We start from the raw sequence: 14539 nt of genomic DNA on the forward strand, positions 1-14539 counted from the left end.
CTTCCCAATGAGTACCACAGCCACCTAGGCAGGGGGTCAGTTTCTGCAGCCAACTGAATACAATGTACTCATTCATCCATCCATCTATTCCAAGAGGTGTATCTCTAACAGAAATAGATATCCCGTCTCAGGACAGCTAATTTAGTGCTGATTGAAGCATCTGCTGAGAATACGTGGGACTTCCTAGATTCAAACAGTGCCTCTAAAAGAGTCCAAATATTTCAGTCAAATGCAAAAAAACAAATATTGAAATATTTTCTATTTTGTAAGACTGAATCTTGTTTTCCTTTCAGATCTCTCTCTATATTTGAAGTATTACCAATGATGTATATCTGTTGTTGGAAAAATCATTCAGCATACAATACTAGAAAGTTGAATTCACCCATGAAGTGATAAAAAGAAAAAAAATTCTAGGGTAATGGGAAAATTGGGATATGCAGGATAGGAGAAAAATAGAACAGATAAGAATAATGACAGAGTCTGAAAAATACCCGAGACTTAAGGAGAAGAAAATTGAGAAGAAAATTTAAGAGGTACAGGTACAGGATTCAGCCTGCCTAATTCAGACGGTCTAAACTATATTTCAATTGAAGATGCTTTTTGAAGCATCCTTCTTATATGATTCAAAGTTTACCATACCATCAGTGGGGAGAGGTAGGTGCCTTGAGAATAAAGACCTCTAGCAGGAATATCGTGCTCCCTAAGTAAGGTTATCAGGACCACCCTCTGGAGGCAGACACCCAATTCTTTCCATTAATAAAGACACCTTGTTCACTTATCGGCATAATTTGTTCTGTGGGCTCCTAACACAAAGTTAAGGTTAGGCACACTGGCTCCTACACAAGGTCACAACAGAATGGAGAAATAAAAACGAAGAGGAGAACTCAGAAATGAGATTTACAGTATGCATTATAGGAGATCCAAGGGCCTCCGATAGAAATCAGGGTTTCATAGTCCTGTGCTGCACTGATCCTTTCTCTGAATGTTTATAATTATCTAAATTGAAAGATTGACAAATGGTAGTCCAAAAGGAGCTCCTGTTACCACCTCTTCAGATTTCAGCTTGGCTTCAGAGGTTCGTTTAACAGACAAGTGATGTATATCTGTATTCACCATTTAAAGCCTTGTGCAAATGATCATTATCGTAAGATCCTTTGCACATCACAACGGAACAGATGCTGAGTTGGATTTCAACATGGGGTCAAATCTGTAATCGGTACAGGAAGTAGCAATCTGAATTTGGCAACCAACACCAGAATTCAGATTCGAGCTTATGGCTTTTATTTAAATCATGGAGATAAAGCCAAACAATTTGAAACTGTTTCTCACTAGACATAATGGCTATTGGCAGTGGGAGGAAGAGTATTAATGCTAGAATGGTTGAGCACAAGGAGACGGCCAGGTTAATGGCCAGTTTGAACCACATAGTATTCAGTAACCACAGTATCTAGTTACATTTAAAAAGGCTGATAACTGGTAATTTGCCATTGTTCACTGGAAAATCTCTGACTTGGGAACAATTATTAAGACCACTCCATGTGTAATATCACACCACTCTGTATTTTCCTACTTTTTAATTTTATGTCATTATTGCAAAAAGAATTAAAGCACCTGTAACAATAGCCTCCCTTTAACAGTGATTTTAGGCTTCACATGAACCATCATAAGAAAGGAGAAAGTTTTAGGAATGCAGAACAGAAAAAGCAAAGTTTCATGATTGACTCTGTCAGTTCACGAAAATCATCTGCATTCTGTTACTGCATTTGACTCAGTGACTCTCAGTCTCACTCTAAATCTTACCTGAAAACATCTGTTTTTTCTTTTTTTCTTTAGGCTATCATCTTTTTTTTCATACTGCCTCTGTTCATCGTTTAAATCTGTAATGGCACTGTAAAGTTCTTTGGGGTATGATTTGCATAAGGTATTGTACAACATTTTATTCTTTCAGCAGAGCATACAATTTCTTTAAAAGGCAAGAAGTAACAGAATAGTGCAAGCACTATTTCACAGTGAGTCACAGCTCCCATTGATGCAATTATGAGAGGCAGTGGTACACCCTAATTTATGATTTTGTGCAGGCACTAACAGAATATGTATGGAAAAAATTACCATCTGGAGATAAGGTCAAAAGTAAATGAGCCATTTCAGAAAGCAAGGGAAGAATGTCCCAAACACTGCAGTTTGTTAGTTGTTTAATGTCATTTTGTAACTAGAACTAAAAGTTACACTGTTTTGGTGTAGAAGAAAATATATGTGGATTATATCACTGTAGGCAGCAGAGTTTCCAGAGTAGGCTCAGGGTCAAGTGTGAATTGAGTTATTATTTTAGAATTTTGAAGAGCTAAGTATATCTCCCACCCCTCCACCTACCCCCATCAACACAGTTTTAAAAAATTTTATCTATATTCCCATTTTTTCCCCATGACTCCCATTCTCCAGCTTAGTCATACTGACGTTTCAGGCTATGGGTAAGGTTAGCTGAGATTCCATACCCAGGAAGCGTTTGGCATGTGCATAACAAAGTGCATCAGCCAGTTACACCTAAGCGTAGAAATGTATCTGAAGTTTAAAACATGCAACAGTGTTTTGCTAGACAGGTGTATTACTGAACTTTCTGTTTTAATAAACCTTGTACATCCAGCCTTTTTTTTCTATGAAATTATGTTAAGTTTTAAAATACAGAATAATACAAACAACAAAAAAAAAGGCTTTCTTTCCCACCAACCTGTATCTGAAGTACCACCAGATGTGCGTCCAGGGAATTTTTCACTGGGAGCGCTTTGAACCACAATTTAATCTGTCTCTTTTTCTCAGCTACCTTCAGCTTCAGAAATCTGATCTTTTCATCCATAACCTGCATTTCAATATCTCCATTTCTACACAACATCTCTTGCATGTTTATTTTTTCATATAAAATGCATAGTTCTTCTTCTCGTTCTCTGAGCAGAAGACCACTGCAATAAGCCCAAAATGAAAAGGTAAAATTAAAAAAAATTTGACTTATATTCAGTGTATTCCATTCAAGTACATAACTGGCAACTTTGAAAGACAGTAATAATCTGCGGAAATGTACAAAGCTTTCACAAATATTATTTTAATATCATGATAATATTTTAAATAGGTAACAAAATAATTACAATGTGAAAATCAGAGAACAAACAATTGCAAGGGTTACTCCAGTGTCTCATATAATTTTATTAAAAGCTCTTCTGGCCTTCCACAGCATTCATTTAAAAATGGACTAGCAAGATCAGGGAGCTTTACATCTTCTGCATTTTTATACCTTACCTGTGCACAAAGCACAAACAGAGCAGGAGGCTACAAGTTCTCAAGGCATTCAGAAACCAAGCCACTATATTTTTTTGATAATGGTTCTGGAGAATGAACATCATCACCAATGGAGAAACATCTGTATAATGCAAAGTAGCCCGGACATTGCAGTGAGGCAGACCGTTTAGTGAAACATTGTAGTGAGGCATTCTTTTAGCATTCCTAACTAGGAGTGCTCATAAGCTGAAAAATATTGTTGCTTCATGAATGTCAAAATTAAACACTACATTACATCAAATTTACATGTATACCTGTCATTTTGTTCCTGAATAGCCCTTTCATATTTTTTGCGCAGCTGCACAATTTCCTCTTCGATGCAAGTGACCGTATTGGTAAGTCTCTCGAGATCCAGACACCGTTGCCTTTTCTTTTCTTTCATCTCATGTACGATTTGTACAATTTTGCAATAATCATTTTTGAGACTGTCTGTAATTGCTACATTATTTGTATTCTTCAGATGTTGTTTCTGCAATTTTCTTTAACATAACAGAAAAGTAGGAAAGGTTTTAGTCCCTTCAATTTGAAAGCAATTTCAGCAATTAAAAGCAGAGCTTAAACTAATTCCTCAAATACACAAAGGATCTTCTAAGTCACTGCTTCACAGAAGCATTACAAGAAGTAGAAAGACTTCTTGAGAACAGCTTCTCTCTGCAAGCTCTTTCCAGCTTGAAGAGAACTGGATTATGGCCCAAGAAAATGCTATAAAAGGAGCACTGCACTACAGCTCTTTTCATCTCCACTGGGTAGCCCAAGGGGACAAAGAAATAACGTTCAAGAGCAGAAGTTTAAACTGTGATACAAAGTCCTAATGTGTAGAAATCCTGCCCTTCTATTTAAAGAGTGATATTTAAATAATTTTGTGTTTGTGATTCAAAGGTCTTCAAGTTTATTTTTTATGAAACAATGTATCACGACATTCACACAAGAAAGAAGATTATCAATTTCCTGTTTGACAGATGAGAAAAAAAAATCACAATGAAAGGTTAGTGACAAGATCTCATTACAGACCCATAAAAAATGAAGAACAGGACTCATTATTTCTAGTGACCCTGCAGGCCACTAGATGATGGTCCCTCACTTAAAATACAGATTCTTGTTGCCACATGGATCATTCATTTGCTCACGACATGGAACTTAGAGTTACTGCCTTTGATTGTGGTAAGTATCACTTCTTGACCAGGCATCACTACTTTATCTACACTGGGGAGATATTCACATCAACATACAAAAGAGGTAGTGAAAGGAGAAGCATGGTCTCCTGTTAAAATACAGAACTGTGGATGAAATATCCTGCCTCCCCTCATGGGCTCCATCATTACATTTCTGAATTACTCTACACAGAGCAGTGAGCTTCCTTCTAGTTCATTTTCCCTGTGTGTATAACACTTTCAGTTCCACAGGGTATTACTGGATTGAATTAAATTTCTGTAAAGCAAGTTTCAGATTGAAAGCATGACAGTACTGCAGAAATGCAATGTGTTATTAAATATTTTCCAAAAAACCTTCCTTTTATTTGGACTGATACTCTGTCCTCCAAACTGTGTAGGTTGCAGTTAAGTCAGTGATACTATGATACTAAAGTCTATTACTGGGATTAAAAATATTTTCCATAGGCAAGAGAATTCGTGATAATTCAGTACCTCTTGCCAGTTTTAAAACTAGGTTTGTAGAGACCAAAATGGGATCTGTGGGATCTGTACTGGAGTAGGGTCGTCTATAATAATTAGATATTTCTGATATCTAGACAATATATATCTGCCCTCTTAGCCTTGTTGTCCCCCTCCTTTCACCAGTGATTGACTGTGAAGGCCTCAAAAATTTTAGCACAAAATGTCAGCTTGTGTGTCTTGACAAAAATCACTTATATCACTGAAGTTCCACTTCTTTTCTAGCTACCTCCAGCATGATTTTGAAATCAAGCTACTCCGAGATTCACAGTATACTTTGAGTTAATGTATCCCGAATGCATTCTTTGGTCTGGTTGTGCAATTTTTTGGCATCTAAAGTAAAGTTTTGGGAAAATCGAATTATTTTTAAACTACTGAATTTTGGCTGTACTGTTTTGAATACACAGTTAACTAGCTTCCTACTTTCCCAACTCCCAGTTTCAGAGACATTGTCATTCTTTCTATATTGCAGAATATCATCACCAGGATGGCAAAAAGACATCTCCACTAACTAACGGTCTAGGAAAAAAATAGAGTCACATGCACCTCCTCTTCTGCCTCACCCTCTTTGTTGTGAATGTAACCTTTCATTTTGACTAGGATTGCCTGGAAATTGAAACCATGTTTTGTTTGATCTGAAATAAACATTATCCAATAAACTTCAGTTTGAGTTTGAACCAAGAAACCCAGTTTGTTCTAATTCAATAATCAGACAGCTGCATTACTAGCTAGCGACTGATTTAACAGTACCATGCACCAGCCTATTGTGGAATCACGTATGTATTGGACTTCTTTTTGTTGATGGATAAGCAAGTATAAGTACAACAGTGTTGTTCATATTGAATGAAATAGCATGATAATTCAGATACCAGAGGCTCAAGAACTGTGATACAAAAGAAATGCAATGACAATTTATCCCTTCAAAGGACAGGAAAGTGAAAGAGTAGGCAGACAAACTTCAAAAATGCTTCGTGACATGCAGTAATGTCCAAGCTAATTGTGAAGTGTTAGGGTGACAAGAAATTGGAACAGGTTATGTAAGGGTTTTGCTAAATGTCTTGTAATCAAGTTTTAAAAATCAGGATAATAACTATCAAGGATGATATAGGCATAGCTGAAGTTGGACTAGATTATCTCTTAAGATTCTTTCTAATCATACATTTCTATAATTGTGATCTACAGCTTGCTTAAAACTCACCTTTCCTTGGTTATAACAGTATTCCTTAAATTCTCTATTTCATTTCCTAGCAATTTTACCCGGTTTTTAATTTCACTTGCTTTCTGCTGAGCAGCATGCACCAAATTTATACATTTATTCCTTTCATTTTGGATAACTTCATACATTTTAGCAAATCCTTGGAGTCTGAGGAAATGACAAGTGTGAAAGAAATAATTATTATAATTTTATGTATACATGGATAAAAATTGCTTTAAAAGACACTTTTTAGCTGATGTATTATTATTATTTTCTTACTGTTTTTTGATTTGTCTTTTCCTTTTTTTATACTCTTTTATTTCAAGATCCTTTCTCTTTATTTCTTTAATAATATTTTGGAGTTGTATCTGAAATTTAAATAGAATTCAGTGAGCACTTTAGACATATCAAAGAAATATCTTCAAAGAAATGACTCAGAACAGCTATTCCTCTTAGATGAGAAAAACACAGCAAGGCGAGATTATTCTAAGAACTTATTCTAATTGAAATGCTTTTATTGTAACAACATTGAAGAACACAGTTTTTCTGTGTATATTAAGCTTACAAAGACTGTTATTAATGTACATGATTTGATGCTGCATCTTAAAATGCTTGGTCCCTTGTATCTGGACTTCCACTGTTTCTGTTAATCAGGCTCTCGCTTCCATCACTATATAATTATTTGGCATATGCACCACTGAAATTGTACCTTTTCAAATCTAATTTCTTTTTAACTCTTTCCTGGCTTTTAAGCAATCACTGACGATTGAGTAGAATGGTACATTTTGTTATGGCTCTGCACCTTTTGTTTTCAGTTGTGTTCAGTCTTCAATACCCCGTGTCATTAACTTTCAATGGAGAGGTCTTTTCTCACCTCCTACTGGTAACAGGAGGAGGAGATTGGTATTAAAAAAGCTGGTGCATGTTGGGTTGTAACTCTGGGCATGTGTGTGTGTTCATTACTTTGTATTGTTTATTTTTTTGATCTGTTTACGGACTGATTTTTACTGAAGGTGCAAAGCCTGACATGTTTGTTTACTCTATTTTTATAGACAGTCAAAGATTCCCAAAGTGTTAGAAGGGTAGCTTATCTAATTTATTTGAATACAGATGTACATTGTGGAAGCAGAAATACCTTGCACCCCTATACAAACCTGGTAGTCAGTATAAACTGTGCAATATTACAGCACATATATGATATTATAATGCAGCAAACTGCAGGCAGCAAACCCAATGACTAGTCCTAGTTTCTGTGACCATAGGAAAAGTTTCTTTCCCTCTTTCTTCACATTAATATAACAATTTGCACCCAGAAATGTGTCAGGAAAATAAAAATTGCTGCCTCTTCTTGGAATGAGTAGCAGTTCTGTTTTTCTTTTAATGTCCATATATTTGTAAAATAAAACACATAGTTGTACTTCTGAGAATCTCAGTTGAGGCTATCTGCTTTTCTGCCTCTCTATTCCATAGGCTTGAAAGAAAATGTCCTTTCGAATACCTTATTTCAATTGTGACATGATATTTTAATATATTATTGCACTGCACCATAAATTGCCAATAAAACAACACAGTATTGTGAGCTTCCTGTGTTGTGATGGAACTTCAAAGTAAAGTGTGAAATGAGAGTCCACAAGGCTCTCCTCACTAGCAATTTAATTTCTTCATATACCAGCTTTCACTCTAGAAGAGTCTTCCAATTATATGAGATAATTTTTTACCTGGGCTTTCTGGACATCCCTAGATTTCTGGTCCCTCTCTTCAACTTTGAGCCAAGTCAGATGTGCAAGTCTGGATAAGTCATCTCTGCATTTTTCCTGTTCTTTGAAAAGCCGGCCTTCTTCAGCAATATATTCTTCTAACATGTGGGCATCCGTATCTGACATCATTTCCTAAAGAAAATTAAATTCAATTCCTTATGCATCAATGCATCAGTGTTGGCAAACCCGAAGTCGGAAATAGTTAGGGTTTATCTGCAAAGTACACATATATACGGACTACATGGATTTAAAAAAAAAAAATTGCTTTAAAATACCAGCTAAAACACCATGCACAAGCCTTATAATAACATGTCAAAATATTTTATCACCTAGAAGCATTTCTGTTCCTCAATCTAGCATGTCTTTCAGCTATTGCCCAGTGGGCAGAACGGTTCCTCATGGCCACCTAATTTTTAAATAAGCATACTGACAGGTCTTGACATGTCCATATTACACAATGGATGACACTGAGCTTTCACATTAAGAGACCAAATTTAGACATTTAAAACAGAGTATCTAGATGCCTAGTGTTGTCAATCCAGCCAGTGAACTCTAAAGAGCTATTTGTTCTACTCAATGTAGGCTAACCTCTTTAGAAGGAGGTGAATGGATGGCTTCCTAGGCTCCACTGACTACTTGACTAGATTGTTACTGACTATCCTGGCACATTAGATACATATCCCATACACAAATAATGACATGTAGATAATGAATGTATATGTATTCAAACACAAGCTGAATCCCACCTGATAATGTTAACGAATTCAAAGACAGCACAAAACAAAAACGGATATAAGGGAAACAAGATAAAGAGGTATGATCTTAAGAAGAAAGTATATCTGAAATATATTGCTTCTTATAAAGTCATTTATGTAGTGGCAGGTACTAATACTCTCATGATCAAGACATCTGCAGTTCCACACTATATATGGCTGTGCTGAGTATAGACAGACATCCACAAATGACAAAACTCTGAAGATGAAAAATTATAATGTACAAATGCTGAATTGTCCTTGTTTCAACAAGGCATTCTGCCATATGCCAAGGAAATTTATACCCATCATATTTCCAGTTGTAATGTCGTTAATGATGTTCAGAAGGACTTAAACTAGAAAGTAGATTTGCTTTCTGCCTTCCAATATGTGACCAGTAACACCGAAAAAATGTTTTTTAAATATGACAAGTGGTCTTTAAAATTGAACAAATACAATCACATGTCTTCTCACCAGAAAGCTGCATCTAGAAACTCCCATCTTTTTAAATTCCAACAGTCCCTTTATTCTCATGATTGAAAACCAACTGTTACAGTGAAAAAGTATGAGAAAGCAGAACTCAGCACCTGTTCAGCTAAACTTCTCTTGGTCATTTCAATTTCCTTCTGCAGTTCTTGTCTTCTTTCTAATAATAATCCATTACTTTTAGGGATAGCTTCTGCCTACAAAAATAAACCAAGCACACTGAGTGATGTATACAAAAGATGTGAAAAATGTAATCTGCAGTTTATCTATCTGAAGTAGTTACACAAATTAAGAAATTAATTTTCTGTCTGGTTACAACAGCTAGTCCAAGAGTTCTTCATTGAGTAGAGTTCTTCAGCAACATATCCAAGTTTCTCAAATTTTTCTTTTAAGAATTTCACTATAAACACTAAACTTCACAAAGTCAAGTTTAAGTAAGTACTGAATTTATAAGGGTTGTGTTTTTCAGCAACTAAACTGTCATTAAAAAAGCAAAAATCACAAAGAGAGACTATGTAAAAATGTCACCTTCTAAATTCACAGAGGATTTTCTGAGTGAAATTCTGACCTTACTGAAGGAAAAAAAATAGATCTACCACTGATTTTAATAGAGTCAGTATTTCATATCTGTGTAGATCTGATATCATATTTTTTCCATTTCGTTATTAAAGTAGGATATTCCTGCTCCCTCCTTAGGGTCTAGAAAGTTAAAACTAACAACACAAATAGTTATGTACTATTTTTTCTTGTAAATTATGGGAAAATTTGTTTATTCAATCAGATTTTAAAGTGAAGTGTGTGAAAGGAGATACATTAGAAACTACCTTCTGATGAAACTATATCTGAATAATCCCACTACAACCACTTGCATGATGTAACTTGTAAGGCAAAAGGTTGTATTGGCCTCACAGTGACTAACAACTTAAAAATTCATTACAGTTATAAGTAAATAAGAAATAAATACAGCAGGCTAACTATTCAGGCATATGTTGCCTGTCCATAATTGCAAATCTGTAATTCATACAGGTGGGGAAAAAATGACACCAAACAACACATCTGGAAGCTATTCAAACATAATACACACAACCCTGTGGTATCTTTCTCAGATCTCAACCAGATGTTAGAGTTCAAAACACTATGCCTCAATATAGATAATGAGATGTTTTGTACATATGGTTTTCACTTCTGTGATAATATTATAAAATGAGATGTTGTTCGCTTGCATTAAGGGAAAGGGAAATGAGAGGCACAGTAAAGGTCAAACTGTGGAGTTACTTTGGTTTCAGCTGCCAACTCTGAGATTTGATTTGACTTAGGTTTGCTAAAAGGTCAATAAAACCTATTCTAAGCAAGTTAATTTCACTCTTGTGGAGGGAGCAAACAGCTTTTCTGTGGAGCATATATTAGTTACCACCTCTGTTGTGTAAAAGGCTCTAGTGTCTGTAAGTAGGCTTTTCCACATTTTCAAGATGGGATTCTAAAGATGCCATCAAGTTCTTGAGTCTAAAAGTAGAAAGCTCATATAAACATCTTTAATCCATTAAGGGCTTTTGTTCACATAAGACACGACTAAACTTAGGCACTTTTGGCTGTCTCTGCATTGGCCTGACTGAAGAGAAGGCATGCGTGGAGACGAACTGCAGTTCTGCTCTGGGCTGGCAACAGCCGGGGCGGCCAGTTCTCTTTCACACAGAATGTTGGTGTTTAGCAATAGCTGACCTTTCACAACTTACTAAGAAGAAAAACACATTTGAAGGAAGTGTTCCTGTAATTTCCTTATTCTACAAACCAGTCATTCTGCACTTAGCACGTGATTTAAAGTAAGACAAATTTGGGGAAGCACACTGATGTACTGCCGCTTCTGCAATCACACTTTTATGCTAGCAACTAATTCTTGCAGATTTGTCACTTGGAGTCACAATGAATAAATGTTAATCTGGCTTTCTGTCGTGCTTTAACCAGGACACTTTCTAAGTAGTTAAAGGGTCTTTAGCTACCTAATATATTTTAACTTTTCCTAGGAGTGCTCCCAAGTCTTCCAAATTAAAATAGCCTCAAGATAGAAAAAGCCAAGCAGAATCAAGCTTGCCACTCTAGTCTTTTGTACTCCAGTACTGCACTTGAACTGACCATGCTGCAGAGGAGCAGTGATTTCACATTTGATCTAAAAGAGCCAAGAAAGGAATCAGACAAAACACAGAGCATGGAAGGATGGGCTAAAACAACTATATTGCCATGGCCTGTTTGTGTTAGGGTAGCATCCTGCAGCTTCTGGAGTAAAATACTGCTTAGAATCCCACTTCTATCTCTATTGGTATTCTCTTCCCCTCACTCCTCATGATGATGCTACTTGCAAGACCCATACAAGCCTATAGGATAACATAGCGTTAGCACTGAGGGAATCCTCTGCAATGCAACTTAACCATTAAGGGTCTCATTACAGGTGTTGTCCTTTTACAGTGTGAATGGGTTGGGTTGGGTTGGGTTTGGATCTTACCCAGGACTGTGAACTCTAACCACAGCCATCAGTGAGATATGGCATTTGATTTTAGCATTACATGTTTTTGAACAATTGTGGTTCTCCCTCCAGGAATATTTCTTCAATAGGAACACAGGAAAAAATACCATTTCCCAAATTCTCTTAGCTGATACTGAACAGAAACTCAGTATGAGCTTTAAGAACAAAGTCTGGAATATGCATCAGCCCTTTAATCAGTACTTCAGGAAATTCAATCTAAAACTTTTTTTGTGTAGTTATAGACCTTTCCTCCCTCCTCCCAGTTGGGCTTATATTACTAGGTAATTAATACACATGTGAACCCAGGAGGAATTTCAAGGGAGATAGGAAAAAAATTGTATTATTTAATAATATTAAATATTATTGAGTAATGTTTAGAGTTGTTTCAATAGCAAAGCTAAGTATGTATGAGTTTTGATAGCATATAGTTTTTTAAAAAAAATTTACAGTGATGTAAGTAAGACTTTTTTCTGCCCTGAATTGCTTAGAAGGACCAAGAAAAATTTCAAGGACACCGTGTCAAGATACAAAACAACAAGTACTGTGAGAAAATATTCACCTGGGGAAGCAAAATTAATTTTATAAGACTATCTTACAATTTAGACTTAGCAAGGAGCTAGTAAAGGAGAAAAGCTTAGGAAAGAGATAATGGAAGAACCAGTGATGAGAGGAAGATAATATGAAAAATTTATAGACAAAGTAAATTTTTAGAAAGAACTGGAAGGAGAAAAGAAAGGAAATGCTTTGAATAGGCAAACAGAATGAGACTGCCCTTTAAAATCAGCATAGTAGAAGGCACAAATAAAAAAGAAAAGAGTAAATCAGTATGGGAAGAGGAATGGGTGAAATACTAATGCAGGGAGGAAATGAGGAAGGTGAAATTTTGGTGGAAACAAAGAGAACATAGGGAATTATTTCATATTATTTACTACGAAACTTTATATAGTGCTAGTTTCCTGTCCCCTGGAATAATGTTAAATACATTCTAAATTATTTACAGTAATGTACAAACAACCTTCAAATTTTAAAAAGATGTATCTTTTCATCATTTGGGAACTAGGGAGTACTTGGCTCTATTTTTCTGATACAAATTTCTTTGAGGCCAATGGGCAAGTCACTATATGATTTCATTCATAAATGACCACAATTCCATAGTGCTTTAAAGGAAGACATGACACCACAGGGCCAATATAATCTCCCAGTTCTCCTTGATATGAAGCTCCCACCTAAAATCCTATTCTTAAGAATAGTCCAAATATATCTTGATGCAGTATTTTTATTACAGCCAGAGCACCTAGAGGTTTCTTTGTTAGTTATAGCAACACTCTTGACACTTTTATGTGCATAAGACTTAAAACAGTCTTCTACCCTTCCCCCTTTTAGGACCAGTGAAAAGATTTCATAGGCAGATTTCTTACAAGAAAATGTAGAATCCTTATGATCAATGCATTCATACAGACCTCTGATTTGAGTCTTTTATGCTGTGACTTATCTTGTTCCAAAGAATCATAAATCATATTCAGTTGTAACTCCATCTTTTTAAAATTTCTCAGTTCTCTCTCTTTCTGTGTTTGCTTGTGAATGAGAATATCATGTTGCTTTTTTTTCTCCAAGACACATTTTTTTAAATTCTCTTCCAGAGCTGCTCTGTATAGACACGGAATTTTAGAAACATGTAACTTGACCAAGACATGTATGCAAATGGGCATGATCATTTTAATGGGTTTTGAGTACTGCATTATTATGGCTGAGCAGCAAGAGAAACTCGAGAACTACTGACCTAAAAAGGTAGCATTTTTATAACTTTAATCAATTATAATATTCCTAATGATGTCAATGAGGTCTCACAGTCTGTTCTAAATATGCTAAAAATTCCAGAGAAACTATTACTTATAAGAAGAGGAAAACAAATTTTTTAGTATGAGGGAATATTTACATCTTTGCTTCACTGAAACATTTCAATTTAAAATGCCACTATCCTCTAATACAAAACTTTAAAGGCAAAAGCATTGCTGCTGAATGTATGGCCATGATACAATCATACACCTTCCTCTGCAAAGAGGGAATCATTTGAAGCTTGCAACTAACCTAACAGTTTGTTTTACTTTACCAAGTATATATAAGCTCATAATTCAACAGAATATTAGAGAGATGAGTAACCAGTCCCCACTGAAATTCAGGAGTACATGAGCGCAGAAATCTATGACCCTCGTGAAAATGAAAATACTGACATATTTTTTTCTTGTTCAATTTACTTTCTGTGGGTTACACAGAAAAAAAATATATTTTCACTGGAGAGAGAAAACCTCTAAAAGACTTCCCATGCAGAGCAAAATCCAGTTTCATTCTCCCAGGATTTTATCAAATGCTTATGCTTTTTGATGTTCTTCTTCAAGCCGGATCCCAGATTCCAGTAGTTTATATAAGCATTTCTGAAGCCAAAAAGAAGCCTGATGATAATTTCTAGTCTGCACTGGTTGCAGCATACAACTTGAAAACATAAGCAATACAGCAGAAAAAAGAAATAGATCTTTGAGAACAGAGGATTGTTCACTCATACTACATGGCTTATGTCTACTACTCCAACCTGTCTGATAGGACCGCTGATTCCTTCTCTCTGCTAATTTCTAGCAATTTTGTCAAAGTAATGTATTCTCGTTCTTTGCTTTCTAGCAAAATTTGTTTCCCATCCAACTCCTTCATTACGTTTTCTCTTTCTTGCAAAATCTCTTCAGTCCTTTTTTCAATCGCTTTCAGGGTACCATTCAACTCTTCTATTTGGTCATTAAGGGCTTCTTTCTTCTTCTCTGCATCGCTGTGGATATATTTTAACA

General features: G+C 35.6%; 1 protein-coding gene across 3 annotated transcripts in view; it reads right to left on the bottom strand.

Moving 5' to 3' along the window:
• The window catches only part of CCDC146 (coiled-coil domain containing 146), an 81253-nt gene that overhangs the window by 10665 nt on the left and 56049 nt on the right, over positions 1–14539 (bottom strand). For all 3 annotated transcript variants that reach the window (XM_069801750.1, XM_069801749.1, XM_069801751.1), the window contains 8 exons: positions 14293–14520; positions 13166–13352; positions 9289–9384; positions 7911–8081; positions 6472–6560; positions 6196–6360; positions 3582–3806; positions 2726–2954 (listed from right to left, as the gene is read on the bottom strand). In XM_069801750.1, coding sequence (XP_069657851.1) covers positions 2726–2954; positions 3582–3806; positions 6196–6360; positions 6472–6560; positions 7911–8081; positions 9289–9384; positions 13166–13352; positions 14293–14520 — 1390 coding nt within the window. The remainder of the gene's footprint in view (positions 1–2725; positions 2955–3581; positions 3807–6195; positions 6361–6471; positions 6561–7910; positions 8082–9288; positions 9385–13165; positions 13353–14292; positions 14521–14539) is intronic.

The sequence above is a fragment of the Haliaeetus albicilla genome, chromosome 14 (assembly GCF_947461875.1).
Source record: "Haliaeetus albicilla chromosome 14, bHalAlb1.1, whole genome shotgun sequence".
Lineage (NCBI taxonomy): Eukaryota > Metazoa > Chordata > Aves > Accipitriformes > Accipitridae > Haliaeetus > Haliaeetus albicilla.